The sequence below is a fragment of the Cyprinodon tularosa genome, unplaced genomic scaffold, assembly GCF_016077235.1.
Source record: "Cyprinodon tularosa strain WSP-4 unplaced genomic scaffold, ASM1607723v1 ctg525, whole genome shotgun sequence".
Classification (NCBI taxonomy): Eukaryota; Metazoa; Chordata; class Actinopteri; order Cyprinodontiformes; family Cyprinodontidae; genus Cyprinodon; species Cyprinodon tularosa.
The window spans coordinates 79,042-102,752 of NW_024039258.1; the positions used below are offsets into that span (position 1 = coordinate 79,042).

At 43.0% G+C, this 23,711-nt stretch overlaps 1 protein-coding gene across 1 annotated transcript in view; it reads right to left on the bottom strand.

The window, feature by feature from the left end:
* The window catches only part of LOC119795836 (titin-like), a 166,156-nt gene that overhangs the window by 26,723 nt on the left and 115,722 nt on the right, over positions 1-23,711 (bottom strand). Inside the window, 17 exon segments of the mRNA XM_038304063.1 lie at positions 92-10,679; positions 10,681-17,402; positions 17,537-17,839; positions 17,950-18,537; positions 18,625-18,921; positions 19,014-19,211; positions 19,343-19,447; positions 19,546-19,853; positions 19,950-20,232; positions 20,310-20,597; positions 20,679-20,969; positions 21,122-21,409; positions 21,590-21,895; positions 22,003-22,305; positions 22,497-22,799; positions 22,882-23,169; positions 23,396-23,695. Of these exon segments, the coding sequence (XP_038159991.1) occupies positions 92-10,679; positions 10,681-17,402; positions 17,537-17,839; positions 17,950-18,537; positions 18,625-18,921; positions 19,014-19,211; positions 19,343-19,447; positions 19,546-19,853; positions 19,950-20,232; positions 20,310-20,597; positions 20,679-20,969; positions 21,122-21,409; positions 21,590-21,895; positions 22,003-22,305; positions 22,497-22,799; positions 22,882-23,169; positions 23,396-23,695 (21,759 nt within the window).

The window sequence follows — 23,711 nt, forward strand, 5'->3', positions numbered from 1 at the left end:
AGCTTATGCATGGACAAAGTCACACGTTTGTGATTGATTAATCTATCCTATATATGTATATACACCCATTTATATTTATATATATATATACCTGTAATCTTTGTTCCTCCCTTGGCCTCTTGAGGTACACCCACTCCATTTTCATTTTCTGCTATAACTCTGAAGTAATAGACAGCTCCCTCCTGCAAGTCTTCCACCTTGTAGGTCAAAGCATGACAGTTGCTGGTTACAGTCACCCAGGCCTTCTTACTTGCCTCACGTTTCTCAACATGGTAGGCTTTTACTGCATCACCACCATCGTTTTCTGGAGCCTCCCACATCAGTGTTGCAGAATCCCTGGTTACGGATGAAACTTTAACATTGACTGGGGGTCCAGGGGAGTCGAGCACTTTTACCACCATTGGCAAAGTTGCTTTACCCAGTGGTGATTCAATAGTGACACAGTACTCTCCAGAGTCATTCCTAGTTGACTTCTCAATAGTCAGTGATGTGCTGGATTCTGTTGATTCAATCATTCCTCTTGCTGTTAGATCTACACCTTCTCTGCTCCATTCAACCAATGGTGCTGGTTTCCCCTTGAATGGCACATTAAGGGTAAAAGATGTTCCGTGTTTTACTACAAGAACCTTACGCATCTCAATATCAGCATCGAAAGACGGTTCTGACGTTCTATCTGCTGCTGCAGCTGGATCTGAATAAGGGCTTCGCACACTGCTTCCAATTTTATTAATTGCCTTTACACAGAATTCATACTCTACATCTGTCTTTAGTCCCGTGACTGTGAATTCCAAGCTTTTGGTAAGAGGAATTGCCTCAACCCATCTGGCTAGTTCTTCAGGCGATTCAGGTGCCTCTTCCTCCTCATATTCCTCTTCATCTTCCTCCTCATCTTCTGGCTCTGGTTTAGGAATAAATTCTCTGTATTCCACACTATATCCTAAGATGGCTGTACCACCATCATTTGTTGGTGGTTTCCAAAGGATAGAGACAGTGTCTTTGGTTGAATCTATAATCTTTGGTTTGGTTGGACGAGAGGGAACAACCAGAGGATCTAGTGCTCTGAAGGTTGCAGATGGATCACTGGCAGGACTCAGGCCAGCTGCATTTTCAGCATAGACTCTGAAGTCATACTCACAACCCTTGCGAAGTTTTGTCACCACCAAGGTAACCTCCTCAACTAGAGCTCTGTTCACACGGACCCATCGCATGCCAGTCTTCTCACGCCGCTCAACTACATATCCAATGATGGGACTGCCTCCATCACTGGCTGGCTTACACCAGGTGAGGGTCATTGAATCTCCTGTTATGTAGGTCACATCAACACCAACTGGGGCAGCTGGAATTGTGTATGGATCAGTTATTTTTATAGCCTCACTTTCAAGAGCCTCGCCAACTCCATGCTTGTTAACCGCTAGAACTCTAAAGATATATTCATTGCCCTTAAGTAGACCTGTGACCTTAAAGTAGGTTTTTGTGACATCACCCTTAACTAATGTCCATGCCAAACGACTGGTCTCACGCTTCTCAACAACATAATGTGTGATATTAGCACCACCAGTTTCTTGAGAAGGACCCCATGACAAAGTGCACTCCTCAGCTGTAAGACCAGTGATCTGAAGAGGGCCTGCAGGGGGAGCTGGTTTATCAATTATCACACAGTTTATTGGCATAGTGACTATTCCACCAATGTTCTGTAGAGTTAGCAAATACTGTCCAGAATCTCTCCTGATACAGTCCTTTACAACGACAGAAGTGCTTGTATCTGTGGTAACAATCTGAATCCTTGCTCTTAACTCAATCTCTTTGCCATCTTTTGTCCAGCAGACGACAGGGGCAGGACGTCCAGCAAGGTCAGCATTGATCTTTAGAGTTTCTCCCGCCTTCACAAACACAGTCTCTCTAAACTTGACATCCATCATGATGCGTGGTGGATCTACGTCATCTTTAACAGTAATAGGGCCTGTGTTGTATGATGGCATACTGAACTGTCCAGCTGCATTCTTAGCAATGACACGGAAATCATATTGGCTGTTTTCTGTGAGGCCGGTAGCATTGTAGTGGGTCTCTGGCACATTGGTGAAGTTACACCTTGTCCATCTACCTTCAGGGAGGTCCCTTCGTTCAATAATGTATCCGGAAACCTTTGAGCCGCCATCATACTCTGGTTTTTCCCAAGACAAAGATACAGATGTTCTTGTAATAGCAGTAACCACGGGTGTGCCTGGAGGATCACAGGGATCTCTCGCTGCAACAGCCTCACAGGCCTTGCTGCATTTACCAATACCAGCAATATTTTCTGCATATACACGGTATTCATAGAGCATTCCCTCTTCAATACCATTGACTTTGTATTCTGTGTCTTTGATCATTCCTCTGTTCATCTTTGTCCAAAGAATGCTTGAACGTTCCTTCCTCTCCAAATGATAGCCTAGAACAGGACTTCCCCCATCAGTGACTGGCTCATTCCAGGTCACCAACATGTATGACTTGGTAGCCAGTTTTACAATAGGCGTTGAAGGAGGTCCAGGCTGTTTGAAGTTATATTGAGCAGTAATTCCAGGAGAATCAAGAGAGCTGCTCTTTCCATAACGGTTAACTGCATAGATGCGGAATTGATACTCTGCCCCTTGCGTTAGGCGACCAGCTTTGAATGATGTTCTAGCCACATTACTTGCTACCATTTGCCACTCTTGTGTGTTTGTATCTCTCTTCTCAACAATATAGTTGCTGATGGAGCAACCACCATCATATTCTGGTGGGGACCAGGATAGTGTAATACTATCTGAAGTAACGGCATCAACCTTAATACCTTTAGGTCGACCTGGCTTGTCTAGGACAACAACTCCAATACTAGCTGTTACAGTTCCAGCAGTGTTGGCCAAGGTGATTTCATATTTTCCAACATGTTCTTTGTTAGCTCCTTTAAAAATGATTTTAGATGAGGTTGCTGTATTAATGATTGTTACTGATGAAGTTTGCTTCAATGGAAGGGTATCCTTCTTCCATGATACAACAGGCTTTGGCCTGCCTCTTATGGGAACTTCAAGTGTGAGATCATCCCCAGCCTTGACACTATATGTTGTAAACAATAAATGTACTGATGGTTCTATTGCAATATCTTTTGCAACCACAGGCAGTCCAAGATCCTTTGGCTCACTTTTTCCCATCTCATTGATTGCAACAACTCTGAACAGATATGCTTCATTGGGATTCAGATTTGGAATAGTTGCTTCTGGTACTTTGACTGTGCATGCTGTGCCCCATTTGTCACCATGCTTAGGTTTGAATTCTACATTGTAGCACATGACTTTGCTTCCACCATCATGAGTAGGTTTCTCCCAGGCAAGGGATACACTGGTCTTTGTTACATCCACAAGAGAGATCTTGTTTGGTGGTTGAGGCACTTCAGATACTTTGATCTCTTTGGTTTCAACTGTCTGCCCCTGACCATACGCATTGACGGCACAGACTCTGAAGTAGAATTTTCCGCCCTCAGGCAGGTCTTCAATTTTGAATGAGTTTGCAATGCAGTTGCTAGTCACAGTTGTGTAGGCCTTCCTCACTGACTCCCTCTTTTCCACAATGTAATTTGTAATTTTTGCACCGCCATCGTTAACTGGTGTATCCCAGGCCAGAGTGACTGAATCCTTCTTGAGCTCCTTAACAGCAAAATTTTGTGGTGCACTTGGTGTGTCAAGCACTCGTACTGAAATGACAGCCGATTTTGTGCCACTGGTGTTCTCCAATGTTAACGAATATTTCCCACTGTCAAAGCGGTTTACATTGTCAATTACAAGCATGGTGTATGAAGAAGTAGTATCGATTGCAGCACGGTCTGTTAGAGTACTCTCAAGTTTCTCCCATTTCACAGATGGGTTAGGTCTCCCTCTAATGGGTACAAACAAACGTAGTGTTCCACCAGCCCGGACAGACACCACCTTTCTTAGGTCAGCATCCAACTCCATCTCTGGTGCATCTGCTCTGTCAGAGGTTACAACTGTGCCATAAACATTAGCTGCCTCCCCAACTCCTTCTGAGTTGATGGCACAGACACGGAACTGATATTCTCCACCCTCCTTAAGATCTGTGATGGTGATTTTAGTGACTTGTATACCTGTAGGTGGCGTACACATGGTCCATTCTTTTTCAACGGGTGCCTCTATTGCTGGTGCAACTTCTGCTTCCTCAGTTAATTCAGGTTGTGGTGTATACTCTCTCATTTCAACAATGTATCCCTTGATGTATGCTCCACCGTCAAAGTCAGGTTTTCCCCAGGAAAGACACACAGAAGACTTTGTGTAATCTGTCACTTTTGGGTGGCGTGGAGGTCCAGGCGGTGTTGTGGCATCACATGCTCTATAGAAAAGGGACAGTTCGCTCAGGTCCCCTATTCCAGTCTCATTCTCAGCAGCAACGCGGAACTCATAAAAGTGATCGGGCATAAGACCAGTGACCTTGAAGTGTGTGTCTTTCAAAATTTGCCTGTTGCATTTTGTCCATCTCACACTATCTTTGTCACGTTTTTCAAGGTGATAGCCTTGAATGTCAACTCCACCATTGTTTTCTGGAGCTGTCCAAGATAGAACCATGGAGTCCCTTGTGATTTGACTTGCTTCGGGGGTTCCAGGAGCACTTGGTGGTTTGTATGGATTGCGTGCAATAATAGGTTCACTCTGAAGATAATCACCAGCACCAAATTTGTTGACTGCCCTTACTCTGAAAATGTACTCATTTCCTGGAAGTAAATTTGTGACTTTATGGTACAGGCTTTTTACATTTTGTGCAGCTATGGTCCAGGACAACCTGCTCGTTTCTCTCTTCTCCAAAACATAGTGGCTGATACTAGCTCCACCATCCAGAGCTGGTTCAGACCAGGACAGAATGCATCTGTCAGCCATGACTCCAGTCACTTTAATGGGTCCAAAGGGTGGTCCTGGTTTGTCAAGGACTTTAACAGTGATGGGGAAGGTTTTTGTACCACCAAGATTTTTGAGAACAAGGTCATAATGACCACTATCCAGTTTAGTAACATCCTTTATGGTCATAGCCGAACGTTTCTGTGTAGTTTTAACTTCAATGCGCCTAGCTTTCTCCATTTCTTTGCCCTCTTTAAGCCAGACGACCTCAGGTTGTGGAGAGCCATAAATGTCTGCATCAAAAATCAAAGTCTCCCCAGCATTAACAACAATTATATCCTTGTATTTGGGGTCCATTGAGGCCCTTGGTGCTTCAATTTCATCAGTTACAGTTATAGGTCCAGAGCTGTCTGATGGTTCACTGAAGACTCCGGCAGCATTCCTTGCAATAACTCTGAATTCATACTGCGCATTCTCTGTCAGACCAGTAACTGTATACTCAGTCTCAATTATGTTAGTAAAGTTGGATCTTATCCAGCGATCCTCAGGTGAAGAGAGATCTTTAAACTCTACAATGTATCCATTAACTTTACTACCACCATCATACTGAGGTTTGGTCCACTGAATTTTTATTTGATTTTTACTAATAGATACAGCTTCTGGAGCACCAGGAGGATCACATGGATCACGGGCAACAAAGGACTCTGAGACCTTACTGCAGCGGCCAATACCAACAATATTTTCAGCATACACTCTGAATTCATAACCAATCCCCTCCTCAAGATTGCAGGTCTTGAACTGAGTATCTGTAATACGAGTCTTGTTTAGCTTGTTCCAGAGGATACTACTTCTCTCTTTACTTTCTAGATGGTAACCAATAATTGCACTTCCACCATCAGTGACTGGCTCATTCCATTCAATGATCATCATTTCCTTAGTTGCAGATTTAACACGTGGTGTTCCAGGAGGCCCTGGGGGTTTGTAAGGATACTGTACTACAATAGCCTTGGAGTCAAGTGCCGCACTCTTTCCATATCTGTTTTCAGCTATGATTCTAAACTGATATTCGGCACCAGTCTTTAACTTTGTTACCTTGAAAGCTGTTCTGGCTAGCTGTGTAACAACTGTCTGCCAGGTTTGGGTGGTGGTATCTCTCTTTTCCACAATATAGTTCTTAACTTGACAACCACCAGTGTAAACTGGGGGCTCCCATGACAGATGGACAAAAGTGTTGCTCACTTCCACCACTTTGACTGGACCCTTTGGTGGACCAGGCTTGTCCAGGATAATAATAGTTATATCTTCTGTGATGGTGCTGACAGTGCTTGTTGCAGTAAGAGAATATTTGCCAAAGTCATCTTTGCAGGCCTCCGTAATCTGAATTCCGGTTGTTAATGGAGTGTTAAAAACATTAACTCTTGATGTCACTTTTAAAGCCTGGCCATCCTTTGTCCAGCTGACTTTTGGTTTGGGCCTGCCGAGTACAGGGAACTCCAGTTTAAGATCTTTTCCAGCTAACACACTGTAAGTATTAAATTGCATCTTGATGCTTGGTTCTATGGTCATGTCATTTGCAATCACTGGAGCAGCAAGTGCCTTTGGCTCACTCTTTCCTTTCTCATTGTATGCAATGATCCTGAACAAGTATTCTGTTCCTGCCGTTAGGCCTACAACAGTTCCCTCACAAGTCTTTGGGTTTGCTGCAACTCCCCACTTATCTGTGCCTTTAGGCTGCATCTCAATGAGGTAGCCACCAATCCTGCTGCCACCATCATGTTCAGGTTTCTCCCAGGCCAGAGTGGCACTGTTTTTGGTGACATCTGTAAGGAAAACTTTTCCAACAGGGAGTGGTACTTCAGACGCCTTTGAAGCAGTTTTTGTTTCTACAGCCTGACCTATTCCATATTCATTCTCAGCCATGACTCTGAAGTAGTACATAGCTCCTTCAATTAAATTTTCAACCTTAAATGTTGTCTTGGTGCATTTTGTTGAAACATTTGCATATGCTTTCCTGGTCGATTCACGCTTATCAATGACATAATTCTTGATTTTTGAACCTCCATCAATCACTGGTGCGTCCCATACAAGAGTAACAGAATCCTTTCTGATATCTTTAACAACAAGGTTCTGTGGGGACCCAGGTGTGTCCAGCACTTTTACAGAAACAAATTCAGAGACACAGCCACTGCTATTGGTTAAGCTTAAGGTGTATTTTCCTGAGTCATGTCTGTCACAACAGTCAATAGAGAGTTGCGTGAAATTCACTGCTTTCTCAACCACAGCCTTCTCAGAAAGATCTCCATCATCCTTTGTCCATTTAATTTCTGGTATTGGCCTTCCCTTAAAAGGAACATAAATTCTTACAGATCCACCAGCTTTTATTGTGACGCCTTTTCTCAGCTCAGAATCAAGATGGATTTGTGGTGGATCTGTCCTTTCCTCTGGTTTCGCTGTTCCAGAAAGAACAACTGGTTCACCAACTCCCATTTTGTTCAATGCACAAACTTGAATTTTGTACTCCTGGCCCTCAGTAAGTTTGGGAATCTCATACTTGTTAACACGTAGGCCAGTAGGGGGGGTAACCATTGCCCATTCTTCCTTTTCAGCTTGGCATACTTCAACAATGTAGCCTTGAATGGCACTACCTCCATCAGTCAAAGGCTTTCCCCAAGAAACTGTAATGGAGGTTTTTGTGGAGTCAATTACATTAAGATATGTTGGAGCACCAGGTTTGTACTTCGGGTCAGATGCCTTGTAATATGAACTTGGAAGGCTTGGTTCTCCTATTCCTACAATATTTTCAGCAGATACCCTGAATTCGTACTCATGGCCTGTGGTTAGGCCTGTAACTCTGTATGATAGATCAGTAACTTTTTGTCTGTTACATCTGGTCCACTTGATTCCAGCTCTGTCCTTCTTTTCAATTATATAACTGATAATCTCACTGCCACCATCAGTTTCAGGAGCAGACCAAGTTATAGTCATGCCATCATGGGCAATGTTGGATACATCTTCAATGTGAGGTGAACCAGGTGGAATGAATGGATTCCTCATAGTAACTGCATCAGACTCAAGTGCCTCACTGACTCCATGATGGTTAACTGCCATTACCCGAAAGATATACTCATTGCTCTCCAGTAATTTGGTAACTTTGTAGCATGTGGTGTTACAAGTGTTAGAAACAAGAGTCCAAGCTAGACGACTTGTCTCTCTCCTCTCAATGATATAATGTGTAACAGCACTACCTCCATCATGTAATGGTGCCCGCCATGCCAGTGTGCATCTGTCCTCAGCTACTCCAGTGACATGGAGAGGTCCTTCACATGGACTAGGCTTATCCAGGACCAAAACCTTAAATGGAACAGTTTCACTGCCAGCTCCATTGGTCAGCAGAAGGGTGTAAGTTCCACCATCAACTCTAACACAGTCCTTGACCATGATCATTGAATGGTTTTCTGTGTTTTTGATCTCTAGCCTGATTGTATTCTCAATAGGCTTATCATCCTTAAACCACTGGATTGAAGGTAGTGGCTTACCATGGACATCTGCATCCAACTTGAATGTCTCTCCAGCATTTATTATAACAGTTTTGGTAAAGGCAGGATCGATTGAGTACTTAGGGGCCTCAACATTGTCACTTGCTATGATAGGTCCACTGTTGTATGATGGCTTGCTGACTGTCCCAACAGCATTTTTAGCAAAAACTCTAAAGTCATACTGTGCATTTTCAGTAAGACCAGTAGCAGTAAATTGGGTCTCTATCACATTTGTAAAGTTTGCCCTCACCCACCTGCCTTCTGGCAGATCTCGTTTTTCTATAAGGTAGCCGGTGATATTACTGCCTCCATCATATTCAGGTTTAGTCCACTGAATAACAATACTATCTTTGGTCACATGGATGGCCTCTGGTGTGCCAGGGGGATCACATGGGTCACGAGCAAAGCAGCCCTCTGAAATCTTACTGCTTCTGCCGATACCAACAATATTTTCAGCATAAACCCTATATTCATATTCGATACCCTCGTCCAAAGGATGACTCTTGAAAGTAGTTCCATGAATAAGTGTCTTGTTAATCTTGACCCAGAGAATACTATTTCTCTCCTTCCTTTCGAGATGGTAACCCAAAACAGGACTACCTCCATCTGTTATAGGCTCATGCCACTCAACAATTTGGTGGTCTCTGGAGAGAGAAGTGATAAAGGGAGTACCTGGTGGGCCTGGTTCTCTGTAAGGATATTGAGCCACTACTGCTGATGAATCTAGACCTTGACTCTTTCCATAGCGGTTCTGTGCAATAATCCTGAACTGGTACTCAGCTCCAGTCTTTAGTCTAGAAACTTTGATGGTTGTTCTAGCACAGTTACTGCTCACATTCTCCCATGTTGTTGCATTAGTATCTCTTTTTTGTACAATGTAGTTTGAGATTTTGCATCCACCAATGTATTTCGGTGGGTCCCATGAAATTGTTACACTTTGCGTTGTGATTTCATCAAATCTCACTGGACCAGATGGAGGACCAGGTTTGTCAAGTACAATTATTTCGATTGCACTTTCTTTCTTTCCTGCTGAGTTAGTGGCAGTTATGGTATACATACCAATATCATCACTTGCTGCCTCCTTAATGCTTAAAGTTGTATGTGTGGATGTATTGTGAATATTGACTCTGGTGGTAAACTTCAAAGGGGCTCCATCCTTGGTCCATACAATTGTTGGTTTAGGGCGTCCAAAGATGGGAATATCAATGTTCATGTCTTTACCAACATGAACACTGTAACTGCTGAATGCAGGACGGATATCTGGCTCAAAGACTAGATCCTTGGTCATCACTGGACCAGCAAGAACCCTTGGGTCACTCTTTCCTTTGTCGTTGATTGCAGTAACTTGAAAGAGATATTCATTTCCTGGGTTCAGTTTGGACACTGTAGTTTCCATTGTCTTAAATGTGTTTACAGCAGACCATTTATCCTGGCCCTTCAACTTTACTTCAAGCAGGTATTTTTGAACTCTGCTCCCACCATCATATTCTGGCCTCTCCCATGCCAAGGAGATGCTTGTTTTTGTCTGATCTGTAACAATCAAATTCCTTGGAGATTGGGGCACTTCTGAAACCTTAAGAGGGTCTACTGTTGATGCTGGTAGGCCAACACCAAAAGTATTTTCAGCAAGGACTCTGAAGTAGTAACTACAGCCTTCTTGGAGGGATTCAATCTTACAGGAAAGAGTATGACAATTTGTTACAGCAGCTGCATACGTTTTACGAGTGCTTTCTCTCTTTTCAATAATGTAATTCTTGATTTTGGACCCACCATCTAAAAGAGGTGGCTTCCATGCCAGTGTTACTGACTGGTTTGTAATCTCCTCTACTTTAAGATCAACAGGGGCACTGGGTGTATCTAGGACACGGACAACAACAAATGCAGACTTGGTTCCACTGGAGTTCTGAGCAGTAACTGTATATTTTCCACTGTCATTTCTGCTCATTTTATCAATAACAAGTGATGTATAACTGCTGGTTATTTCAACCTGAGCAGTCTCTTTGAGGGGTGCTTCATCTTTGTCCCACTTAATAGTAGGAGTGGGTCTTCCTTTAATGGGGATAAATAGTCTAAGGGAAGCACCAGCTTTGATGGTCACAATCTTTCTAAGTTCTGGGTCAATGTCAAGATCTGGTTCCTCTGTCCTATCCTGCGCAACCACAGCTCCAGAGACATCTGCATGTTCACCCACTCCTACCTTGTTTATGGCACACACTCTAAATTTGTATGCCTGGTTTTCCTTCAAATTTTTTACTTCAAATTTAGTTGTCTTTACACCTGTTGGGGGGAGTGCAAATTATCCATTCCTCAGCAGATACATCGGTGGCAGAGACTGATTCATCTGGGGCATCAGGTTGCACCACTGGCTCTGTAGCAATGCTACACTCAACAATGTATGACTGAATTTCACAGCCTCCATCACATACAGGCTTCCCCCATGACAGAAATACTGATGACTTTGTTGTGTCAGTGACCTTGGGGTTTTGTGGTGGGCCTGGTCGGAAGATGGGATCAAGAGCTTTGTAGAAAACAGTTGGGGTGCTTGGCTCACCAATGCCCACTGAATTTTCAGCAGCAACTCTGAATTCATAAATATGACTTTCCAAGAGTCCAGTTACTTTAAAAGTCAGATCTGTAACTGTTTGCCTGTTGCATCTTGTCCATCTCACTCCTTCTTTGTCATGCTTCTCAATTATGTATCCAGTAATTGGACATCCACCATCCTCAGAAGGAGCTTCCCAGCTGAGCACCATTGAATCCTTTTTAACATCTGAAACTTCCAGATTTTTTGGTGTTCCAGGTAGAACATATGGATCTTTAATTATAACAGGAGCAGACTCAAGTGGTGCACCCACTCCAAACTGATTAACGGCATGAACTCTGAAGATATATTCATCTCCTTCAAGAAGCTTATTTACTTTGAGACAAATATTTTGTACTTTTGGATCAACAACAGTCCAAACAAGCCGGCTTGTCTCTCTTCTCTCAACGATATAGTGAGATATTTTGCTACCACCATCTTGAATTGGTGGTTTCCATGCAAGAGAACAATGGTCTTTGGTTACTCCTGTAACAACAAGAGGCCCTTGTGGTTCCCCAGGTTTATCAAGAATGACAACATTGATTTGAGTAGCTTTCTCTCCTCCTGGATTTCTTAGCAACAGTGTGTATTGGCCTCCATCTGAAAGTTTAGATTCCTTTACAAACATGAAAGCTTTAGTCGGTGTGTTCTTAATTTCTCTATGAATAGTGTTGCTGAGTTCCTGTTCTCCCCTCAGCCAGTGAATAGAAGGCAACGGCTTTCCATGAACATCAGCATCAATTTTGAAGTTTTCTCCAGCATTAACCACAAGCGTCTGTGTGTATTCAGGATCAATGCTGATCCGTGGTGGTTCAATCTCATCCCTGGCGGTAATAGGGCCAGTGCTGTATGAAGGAAGACTAAAGACACCAGCCGCATTTCTGGCAATAACCCGAAACTCATATTCTTTATCCTGCACAAGTCCAGTTGCAACATATTCAGTCTCAATGACATTTGTGAAATTTGCCTTTAACCAACGACCCTCAGGAAGCTCCTTCTTTTCAACAATGTAACCAGTTACCTTTGCACCACCGTCATATTCAGGCTTTGTCCAAACAATGGTTATGGAGTCTTTAGTGATCTTTGTTGCTTCTGGAGTGCCTGGAGGATCACAAGGATCTCTTGCAATATGTCCTTCAGATACTTTGCTTGCTTTACCTATTCCTACAATGTTTTCAGCATAAACTCGGAATTCATACTCCATTCCTGGTTCCAGACCTGTGGTCTTGAAAGTTTGATCCGTTATGAGAGACTTGTTAAGTTTGACCCATAAGATGCTGTTTCTCTCTTTGCGTTCAAGATGGTAACCTAAGATATTACTTCCGCCATCATTTACAGGTTCATTCCAGATTACAACCATGCTGTCCTTAGAGCAGGCTGCAATTTTTGGTGTTCCTGGTGGTCCTGGGAGCTTGTACGGATACTGAGCAACAATACTTTCAGAGGAAAGAGCTGGGCTCTTTCCATACCTGTTTTCGGCAACAATCCTAAACTGATACTCAGAGCCAGTCTTCAACCTGCCAGCCTTAATTTGTGTTCTTGCAATGTTTTGAGATACTACCACCCAATTGGTTGTGGATGTGTCTCTTTTTTCCACAATGTAGTTTTTAATGGTACATCCACCGTCATACTCTGGTGGATTCCAGGAGATTGTAATACTATCAGAAGTGACCTCCTCCACTTTGACAGGCCCCCTTGGCTGGCCAGGTTTGTCCAGAACCACAATGCCAATATTTATTGTTGTCTCCCCTGCTGTATTGCTAAGAGTAATACTGTATCTGCCAACATCATCTTTAGCGGCCTCTTTAATGTTAAGGTTCAGCATTGTGTCTGTTGCCCCAAAGTTGACTCTGGTAGTTCTCTTCAGCCCCTGACCATCTTTCATCCAAGTAACGGCTGCTTTTGGACGTGCCACATATGGAACCTCCACTGTCAATTCTTCTCCTGCCAGCACACTGAATGTGTTGAACAGCATTTTAGCAACTGGTGCAATGATGAGATCTTTGACTATCACAGGGACACCTATTTGACGAGGTTCACTGGTTCCTTTCTCATTCTTCGCTGCTACACGGAACATATACTCTTCACCAGCATTAAGTCCACTGATAGTTGCTTCTGTGTCTTTAACTATCATAGCCTGTGTCCACTTATCCACACCTTTAGGCTGAATCTCAACAACATAACAGCCAATTCTGCTACCCCCATCATGTTCTGGCTTTTCCCAAGATAGGGTAACACTGTTTTTGGTGACATCTTTCAGTGTGATTTTACCAGGTGGCTGTGGCTTCTCTGACACTTTAACTGATTCAGTCATTTCAATTGGCAACCCAATACCATATTCATTTTCAGCCAGGACTCTAAAGTAATAATTGCACCCCTCTAGCAGCTGGTCAACTGTGAAGGAGGTAGTATGGCAGTTGGAGTTAACTGTGGCATATGCCTTTCTTGTTGACTCACGTTTTTCAACTATATAATTCTTAATCTTGACCCCTCCATCATTCACTGGGGGGTCCCATGTTAAAGAGACAGCTTCCTTTGTGACAGATGTAATTTTTAGATTCTGTGGGGCACTTGGTGTATCAAGAACCCTGACTTGAACTGTAACTGTTTTGGAGCCAGATGAGTTTTCAATGGTGAGGTTATATTTTCCACTGTCAAATCTATTGACATTTTCAATTACAAGTGATGTGTATGAAGATGTGCTGTCAATTGTTGCCCTCTCTACAGCTTCACCTTCACCTTTAGACCACATAGCCTGAGGTGCTGGTCTGCCTCTTATTGGGACAAACAGTCTAAGTGTGCAGCAAGCCCTCAGACTGACCACTTTGCGGAGCTCAGCATCTAAATCTATTTCAGGAGGTAGCAATCTGTCCTCAGCTTTGGGATTTCCTGGAACAGTTGCTGCCTCTCCAACTCCTTCACTATTAATGGCAGAAATATTAATCTTATATTCCTGGTTTTCTTTCAGATTAGTAATGGTAAATGAAGTTGCGAGGAGACCTTCCTTAGGTGTTGCTATGGTCCATTCCTCCTCTTCCTCTTTTTCAGATGGGATGCATGTCTCAACAATGTAACCAGTTATATCAGAGCCACCATTATATACGGGTTTGTTCCAGGCAACAGTAATTGAAGATTTGGTAGTATCCAAAATTCTGGGGTTGCATGGAGGGCCTGGCTTGTACAGCCCATCAGTAGCTCTGTAAAATAGAGTGGGCACACTTGCTATGCTCACTCCAGCAGCATTCTCAGCAAATATTCTAAATTCATATTCATGTCCTGGAGTAAGCCCAGTTGCCTTGAACTGCAGGTCTTTGACTTTTCTCATATTACATTTCACCCATCTGAGGCCAGCTCTGTCTTTCCTTTCAATACTGTAGTTGGTGATTGGAGTTCCACCATCACTCTTAGGTGCTTGCCACATTACAATCATTGAATCTTTAGTAATAGCTGTCACTTCAGGATTTTCTGGAGGGTCAGGTTTCACATATGGGTTGTCCGCAATAGTGGGTTCTGATTCCAGAGATTCCCCAAGGCCATATTTGTTTACAGCCATTACTCTAAATATGTATTCATTCCCTTTGAGAAGCTTGGTTACCTTGTGTTGTGTAACCTGCAGCCCTGAAATAACATTGGTCCAAACCAGTCTACTTGATTCACGTTTCTCAACTACATATCCTTCGATCTTTGCACCACCATCATCTGTTGGTGGGGCCCAGGTTAGTACACAGTTGTCTGCAGTTACATCAGACACTTTTAGGGGTCCAACTGGTGGTCCAGGTCTATCAAGCACTTTAACATTGAAGACATGTTTTGCAAATCCACCAACATTAGTGGCAGTCAAAACAAATTCACCTCCATCTGCTCTAACAGAGTCCTTGTTGGTCAGAACTGTTGCTAGTTCAGTAAACCTAACCTCTCGCTTCATTGTGTTCTCAACCTCCTTTCCATCCTTTGTCCAAGTCATAGATGGGATTGGCTGACCAGCAATATCAGCTTCAAGCTTAAAGGACTCTCCTGCCTTAAGAAGAACAGTGTCCTTGAAGATGGCATCAACCATAATGCGTGGCTCTATTATGTCATCTTTGCAAATAATTGAGTCAGATGGTTCAGATGGTATGCTTACTGCTCCTGCTGAGTTTCTAGCTATTACCCGGAACTCATATGAGGTGTCCTGAGTCAGTCCACTCACTGTGAATGCTGTCTCAATAATGTTGATAAAGTTTGCTCTCATCCAACGACCAGCAGGCAATTCTCTCTTTTCCACTGTGTAACCAGTAATCTTAAAGCCACCATCATAGGCAGGCTTTGTCCACTGAACAGTGATGGCATTGTTGTTCACAAAAATTGGAACAGGCTGACCTGGGGGATCCACAGGGTCCAAGGCCAGTATTGCCTCAGAGGCTTTACTGGGTTTACCAATTCCTGCCATGTTTTCAGCCAAGACACGGAATTCATAAGCAACTCCATCTTCAAGTCCTGTTGACTTAAAAACATTGCCTTTCACAAGACTATTGCTGATCTTATGCCATATTATGCTGCTCCTTTCCTTCCTTTCAACATGATATCCAATTATTTCATTTCCACCATCAGAGACAGGTTCATTCCAACCAATTGTTATTGAGTCTTTGGTGAATGCAACTACACTAGGAGTTCCTGGTGGTCCGGGTACTTTGAATGGATAGGCAGCCACTACAGCCTCTGATGTGATGGGAGGTCCAACACCATATCTGTTTTTAGCTTTTATTCTAAACTGGTACTCTGATCCAGTGGTTAACCTTATGGCTTTGAACACTGTACGAATGACAGTGGATGACAGTTCAGTCCATGTCTGGGAGGTGGTGTCTCTAATTTCAACAACATAGTTGGTAATTGGAATACCCCCATCATTATCAGGAGCTTCCCAAGAAAAGACACAATAGGTGCGAGCTATTTCCACAATCTTTACTGGTCCTTTTGGTGGTCCAGGTATATCGTGTACTTTGATGATTATGTTGTCTGTCGTAGTTCCAACAATATTCTTCCCTGTCATTGTGTAAACACCACTATCAGCTCTACTGCAGTCACTTATGCTGATGATAACAGTAGCTGGAGTAGATTCTACATTGATTCTCTGTGTGAGTTTTAGGGCTGCTCCATTCTTCTGCCAAGAAACTGTTGGCCTTGGACGTCCCATGACTGGGATTTCAACCTTAATGTCATCCCCTGCTTTTGCAATAACAGTTTTCTGACAAACACCACGTAAGTCAAACTCAGGTAGAGATGTTGAATCTTTGATAACAATGGGTTTGCTCTCACGAGGAGCACTTCTGCCAGATTGATTAACAGCCATGACATGGAAAATATACTCCTCATTTTCATTGAGATTCTTCACAGTGAAGTCCAAGGTTTTCACTGTTGAAACATGTGCCCACTGGTCTGTTCCCTTCTTTTTGGCTTCTAGAACATATCCAGAAATTCTGCTTCCACCATCATGTTTGGGTTTGGTCCATACTAGGCTTACTGAGTTCTTTGTGATGTCAGTAGAAATAATGCTTTCTGGAGGAGTAGGCGCTTGGGATGCACGAATTGGATCAGAGGTTTCAACTGCCTCCCCAATGCCAAACTCATTCTCAGCAGAAACTCTGAAGTAGTATTCGCAGCCCTCACCCAAGTCGCTAATTCTAACTGATGTTGTTGGGCACTTTGTAATTGCAGTAGCAAACGCCTTGCGTGTTGACTCCCTTTTCTCAATTATGTAATTTGTGATTTTGGCTCCTCCATCAATTAGAGGCATATCCCATTGAAGCGTGATACTGTCTTTGTCAATCTTTACTGGTTTGAGGTTAAGAGGAGGTCCAGGTGAATCCAAAACTCTAACATGAATATCAGCACTTTTCTTACCAGCTGAGTTTTCAAGGGTAATCTCATATTTGCCAGCATCGATTCGTGAACTCTCTGGAATAAGTAGCATTGAGAAAGATTCAGTGCTATCAATGACTGCACGTGGAACAGGGCCACCCTCTTTACTCCAATTGACTGTAGGAGCAGGACGACCCTTGATAGGCACAAAGAGACGAATCGAACAACCAGCTCTGACAACAAGGGTCCTTCTCAGCTCAACATCCAATTCTAGATCAGGTTCAGCAGCATGTTCTACAATTGCAACCAATTCCTGCGTTTCAGCGGGTTCACCTGATCCCTTGGCATTTACAGCACTAATTCTGAAATGGTACTTAGCACCAGTTTCCAAGCCCGGAACAACAAACTCTGTGATTCGGAGAGGAGACGACGGGGTATCCTTAATCCATTCTTCTATTCCATCCTTTCTGTGCTCAATTACATATCCAGTGACTTCAAGTCCACCATTGTCCAGAGGTTTCCCCCAGTTCAGCGTAGCAGTAGTTTTAGTTGTGTCGGTAACTCTTGGATTGACTGGCGGTCCTGGAACAACTAAAAGGAATATGATAAGCAGTTAGATTTCAGCAAGAAATACATATTTTTGTATAGATTAACATAATATTAAAAGCAACAATTATGCAGTTGTGCGTGCTCCAAAGACAAAATTGTTTGATTTCTTTACTTACAGGCTGCAACTATTGTTTTGATAGCCATAGATGCTTCACTTGGCTCTCCAAAACCAGCTTTGTTCTCAGCCAGAACACGAAACTCATACTCAACACCCTCAGTGAGACCCGTGACTTCATAACTGAGCTCTGCAATCGACTTCTTGGATGCTCTAACCCAACGCATCGCTTTCTTTTCCTTCTTCTCAATACTATAACCAATAATGTCACTTCCTCCATCTTCAGCTGGTCTTCTCCAGGTCAAAGTAACTGAATGTCCATCAACTTTCTCTACTTCTGGTCTAGATGGTGGACCAGGGGGACCTACAATAAAAACTTAGTTACTTCCAAATGCACGCAAAAGTATACATATAACCAGACAGTCCAGCTTGTTAATGGTATACTGCTTGGTTAGATAATCTAACTATACATACCAAATCTGTCGACCATCTTGACAGCTTCAGAGTGAGATGGCTCACTTGCACCGTACTGGTTTACGGCAGAGACTCTGAAGAAATACTCATTACCCTGGATGAGTTTGTTAGCCACATAGTGGCAGTCAATGACCTTCTCTTCGAGGACTGTCCAGAGCAAACGACTAGTTTCCCTCTTCTCCAGGGTGTAATATTTGATAGATGACCCTCCATCTTCAGCAGGGGCTGTCCAGGTAAGAGTCACCTTTTCAGAGGATACACCACTGCATTCAATGGGTCCAGGAGCACTAGGGACATCTAGAACTTTGACCTTGACGGTTTCCTCCTTTACACCAAATGGATTGGTGGCTGTGATGATATATTCTCCAGAATCCTTTCTGCTGGCATATTTTACAGACAAAGTTGATGATGTTTGAGTGGTTTCAATTTGAACAAGGTCAGAGGGTTTGAAGTATTTCCCTCCCTTTGACCAGCAGGATGTTGGTGCAGGTTTTCCTATAATGCTTGTTGCAGTGACAACAATCGTATCACCAGCCCTGACAGTCAGACCTTCCTTTACGTGAGCATCAATAGTAATGGTTGGTGCAGCTGTTGGATGAAATGAGAAACATTTAACCTACAATGACCTTATCTATAGCTCTTTATGTGTGGTGTGGTTATTCATTTTTAACTTACCATATTCGTCTGTACACAAAATGGTATCTGTCTGCTCAGATGGTGGACTGAGGGCACCAGCAGCATTTTTAGCCCTGATCCTGAACTCATACTTGCAGCCCTCTTGGAGATCAGCAACAGTAAATGCAGGTTCCACAACATTCACATTGTTGGCTTTTACCCAGATCTTTGAAGGCAAATCCCGTTTCTCTACAATGTATCCTGTCAACCTGTGTCCACCGTCAAATTGAGGTTCAGTCCATTGGAGGGTCACACTGCTCCTAGTAATGCTGATTACATCCGGTTTACCAGGTGCATCTGTTTACACATTGGGTAAAACAACAATGAATGCTTTGGTATAACTGTGTTTAGCGTTTACGTTATTGGTACTATGCTTCTTTTAAATTTACCTATGGGATCTAGGGCCACTTGCGGATCAGTTGGAGCACTCGGCCTGCCGATTCCAGCCAGGTTGATAGCCATTACTCTAAACTCATACTCCAATCCTTCAGTTAGTCCAGTGACCTTGTGTTCCTTCATCTTTAAGGCAGACGGACTTGCCCTTTTCCATAACATACTGTTCCTCTCCTTGAACTCAACATGGTAGCCTGAACATTGCATGAACGTTTTAGGAAAAACAGAGATTAAGATTTATGAAAAAATTTTTTTTTTCATTTTTAGATGATATACGAAGCTAACAGTTAAAAAGAATTCAGATTAAGTCCTACATGGACCGCACCTGTAATGGGAGATCCTCCTGTCTTTCTGGGGTCAGACCAGGCTAGATATGCAGAATCATGCCGCATACTCATGATCTGAGGAGGAGGTGGTGCATCAGGTACATCTGTAGAAAAAAAAATTCAAAGTGTCAAACAGTTAGCATAAGTTAAATGTTGGATATTATAACTTATAATTTTGTTTACATAAATAAAAAGCACTTACTGAAAGGATGTTTTGCAACCACAGGCTCAGACTTTAGTCCCTCTCCAACACCATATTTGTTCTCTGCACTGACTCTAAATATGTATTCCGTGCCCTCATGGAGGCCTGTCACTCTCATTGAATTGGTCTCCACTGTGGAAGAAACGTTCACCCACATGTTGGTGACGGAGTCCCTTTTTTCAAGGATGTAGTTGGTAATCTCTGAGCCACCATCATCCTTAGGAACACCCCACTTAAGTGTAGCACCATCAGCGGTAACATCTTTGAATTTTATTGGTCCAACAGGGATGCCAGGTTTACCAACCACCCTAAAACAACAAAGAATAATCATTTGCATCTTTATTATATGTAGCCAATGATTAATTATGACTAGAATCTCTACATGATTTAGGTTTTACTCTTACCTGATGAAGATCGTGGACTCTTTGGTGCCACCACTATTTCTCAAGGTGATGGTGTACTTGGAGGCATCCGTTCTCTGGCAGTCCCTGATTAGGAGGGTGGTGTTGACTGCAGATGACTCAGCACAGACTCTGCCAGTGTCTGTCAAATCTTCATCATCTCCCTTTTTCCAGGAGACCTTGGGAGTCGGCTTGCCACCTACTGGAATCTTCAGACGTACTGTGCTGCCTTCTTTGGCAATGTAGCACATGTTGGGTAACTCTCTTAAATCACAACTTGGAGGAACTTAAAAAAAAAGACAAGTATTTTAAAAGCCCAAATTCATTTTACAATAACGTTTTATTCTAAATATGGACACTTACTAATTTGGTCCTTAGCAATAACAGTGAGCTCCTTGGCAGAACTTTCTCCTGAATCATTGACTGCTTTGACCCGATATGTATACTCTCTACCCTCCACAAGGTCCTTGGCACTGTACTGCATGTTCTTGGACCTCATAAGCTCCTTGTATTTGTCATCGCCATTAAGAACCTCAAGTACATAGCAGATGATGCGACTGCCACCGTCAGTGAGGGGCTTTTTCCAGCTGAGAGTACACGAGTCTTTGGTCACCAGTAATGTTTTGAAGTCCATTACAGGTCCAGGCTCCTCTGAAGGAATACAAATAAAATACTGTTAAAATTTTGTCTTATAACTACTACAAAAAGTTCATCAATTAAGGTTCGACTCACCTGTTGCTCTGACAGCATCGGCTGTTTCACACGTTTCTCCGGTACCGAGCTGGTTGACGGCTGATACTCTGAAGCAGTAGGACCGCCCGGCATCCAGGTCTGGGACCTTAAAGGAAGTCTTGGTGCAGTTGTTGGAGACAACAGACCAGGCCTTTCTTTCAGTGTCCCGTTTCTCCACTATGTAGTGGGTAATATCAAAACCGCCATCAATGAGAGGGGCATCCCAGAGGATGTAAGCGCTGTCTTTGGATGTCTCTTTCACTATCAAGTTGACTGGTGGTCCGGGCGTATCTGAAAGAGGAAAAACCTTTTTTAAATTTGACCCAATTCTAAAAGATGACTCACATTGTATCTATGATGTTATAACAAAAGTATGTGCATAAGTATGTACTGTAAGTATGTATGAATGGATGGATGCATGCAGGAATAACTCCTGTACTGACCAAAAACTTTGACAACAATGGTGTACATCTTCATGCCAGCCAGGCTGTCTAGAGACAGAATGTATTTTCCAGCATCATATCTGTTGACCTTCTCCACCATAACCATTGTGTCAGTGCTGCTAGATTTAATGACGATGCCCTGACGGTCCTTAATGTTGGTGTTCATCTTTGCCCAGGTGACCTTGGGAGTAGGGCGGCCCTTGATGGTAGCATACAGCCTCATGTTTGTGCCAGCATTTAGCTCCAGGACCTCCTTCAGCTCAGCACTCAGCTCAGCTTCAGGAGCAACTGAATAAAAAAGCAAGTAAGAAATAACTGTAAGAAATATCATTTTATTAACTGACTTATGCTTTCTGTGTAATTAAAATCCTGTTAGCTAAATATGCTAGATTATTGTAAGGGTTCGGCATTTCCTTACGGCACTTCCTTCTATACCTAATTTGAAGAGTGACATAATAAAGTACATACCTATAATATCCTTTGCAACGTGTTTGCCTGGGATTTCTGCTGGCTCACCAAATCCTACTTTATTAACAGCAGTTATGCGACATTGGTATTCTGCTTTGTCAATAAGGTTCTGAATGATGTAGCTGGTGTCCTGCAGGTTCCTGGGGACATTGCAGCGGATCCAGTCAGAGGTGTTGCTTCTCTTGCATTCCACCAAGTATCCGATAATGGGACTTCCACCATCATTAGCTGGCGCAGACCAGGTTAGACTGATTGTGCTGTTGGAGGTATCTGTGACATTGGGGTTTATGACAGGTCCGGGAGGAGCTGGAGAGAACAAAGGTATTTAGTTTCATAAAGCTGGCAGAAGTTTGATTTTTGAGATAACCTAAAAATTGTTTATGTTATCATGTGTACGGACGTTTGGGACTTACTGATAGGGTTCTGTGCAGTGGTGCTTGCAGAGGGTTCACTTGGTTTCCCTAGCCCAGCTATGTTCACCGCAGTAACTCTGAAGTCATACTCAACACCCTCTGTCAGACCTGTTACTTCTAGAGTCCGCTCTGTTAGCGGTTTTCTGTTCACCTTGTTCCATTTCATCTCCTTAGTCTCCTTCTTTTCTAACACATAGCCCAGAATAGGGGACTTTCCATCATCCGCAGGTTCCTTCCAGCTCACAGTCATGCCGTCTTTGGTAACATTGGTGATCACAGGGGCTTCACATGGACCAGGCACATCTGAAAGTTAACAGCTTTCATTAGTCTAAACCTTTGCTAAGAGTCAATGATGAATTGTTCAATTTAAACCCAGCTTGTCAAGAAACTTGTGTTTGACAGATAGCTGAATGAATTCAGCATAAGGAAAACAAGACTCCCCATCTAATAAAAGACCAGAATATGAATCTGAAAGAAAGGAGATGATGACTCACTGAAAGGGTTCTTGGCAATGACTGGATTGGTGATAAATGGGTCTCCGACTCCCCACGCATTTTCACCGCGAATTCGGAACTGATATTCACGACCCTCAATTAATTTCTCCACAGTAAATTCCAGTATGTCCCCCTTTATCTTCGCTGAAACTTGGGCCCAGTTGGTTCTGCTAGTTTCACGCTTGTCCACGATGTAGTTGCTGATAGGAGAGCCGCCATCCTTTAGAGGAGGCTGCCAAGACAGCTTAATGCTGGAGGCTAACACCTCTTCATATTTAGCACAGGCAGGGGGCCCGGGCACGTCTGAAATAACACAAGTCATATTATGAGTAGAAAAAAACTTAATGTGAATTGAACCTTGAGTTAAGAAATAATAAATCCTTACCCAGTACATTGACCATGATCTCTGCAGTCTTAGAGCCACTTGCATTCTCTGCCAGCACTGTATAGGTTCCTGTGTGCTCTTTGGTGCAGTCAGGTATCTCTACCTGGAAGTGATGTCTCTGCTGTTTAATGACCTGGCCTTCCCCTGACTTCAGGGTATGATCACCTATTTTCCAAGTGACTCTTGGCATTGGTTTACCAAACACCTCTGCTTCCAACAGGATTGTGGCTCCAGCCTTGACCATTAGAGCTTTTTGCATCTTGGCATTAAGTTCAATCCTTGGTGGAACTGAAAGGTATTGAACATGTCATTAGTAATTAAATGGCTTAAAATCATCAAATTAGTTCAATTATATATTAGACCTAGAGTGTATAGAAAATGAAATTTTGTTTTGTACAGCTCTCATGACATTTCCATTTCTTAAAGTGCAGCAATGATCAACTGATCGAGCCATATACTGCATGTATCACTGTTTTATTAGCTTGGCTGTGTGTGTTGAGTAAAAATGTCTCACCATTCTCAGCACAGACCAGGATTGGGTCAGTAGGTTCTGAGGGCTTGCTCATGTTCACTGCAGTTTTAGCTGTGACTCTGAACTGGTACTGAAGGTCTCTTTCCAGTCCTGTCACGGTGTACTCCTCCCTGGGGACGTTCTGACTGCTGGTATTGCAACGTATCCAGGTGTCTCCTGGCACGCGCATAGCCTCAACATAATAACCTATGATCTTGCTTCCTCCATCATTTTTAGGACGGGTCCAAACCAAACTGACAGAGTTCTTGGTTACATCTAGTACTTCAGGTTTACCTGGAGTGTCTATGAGAGAGAAATA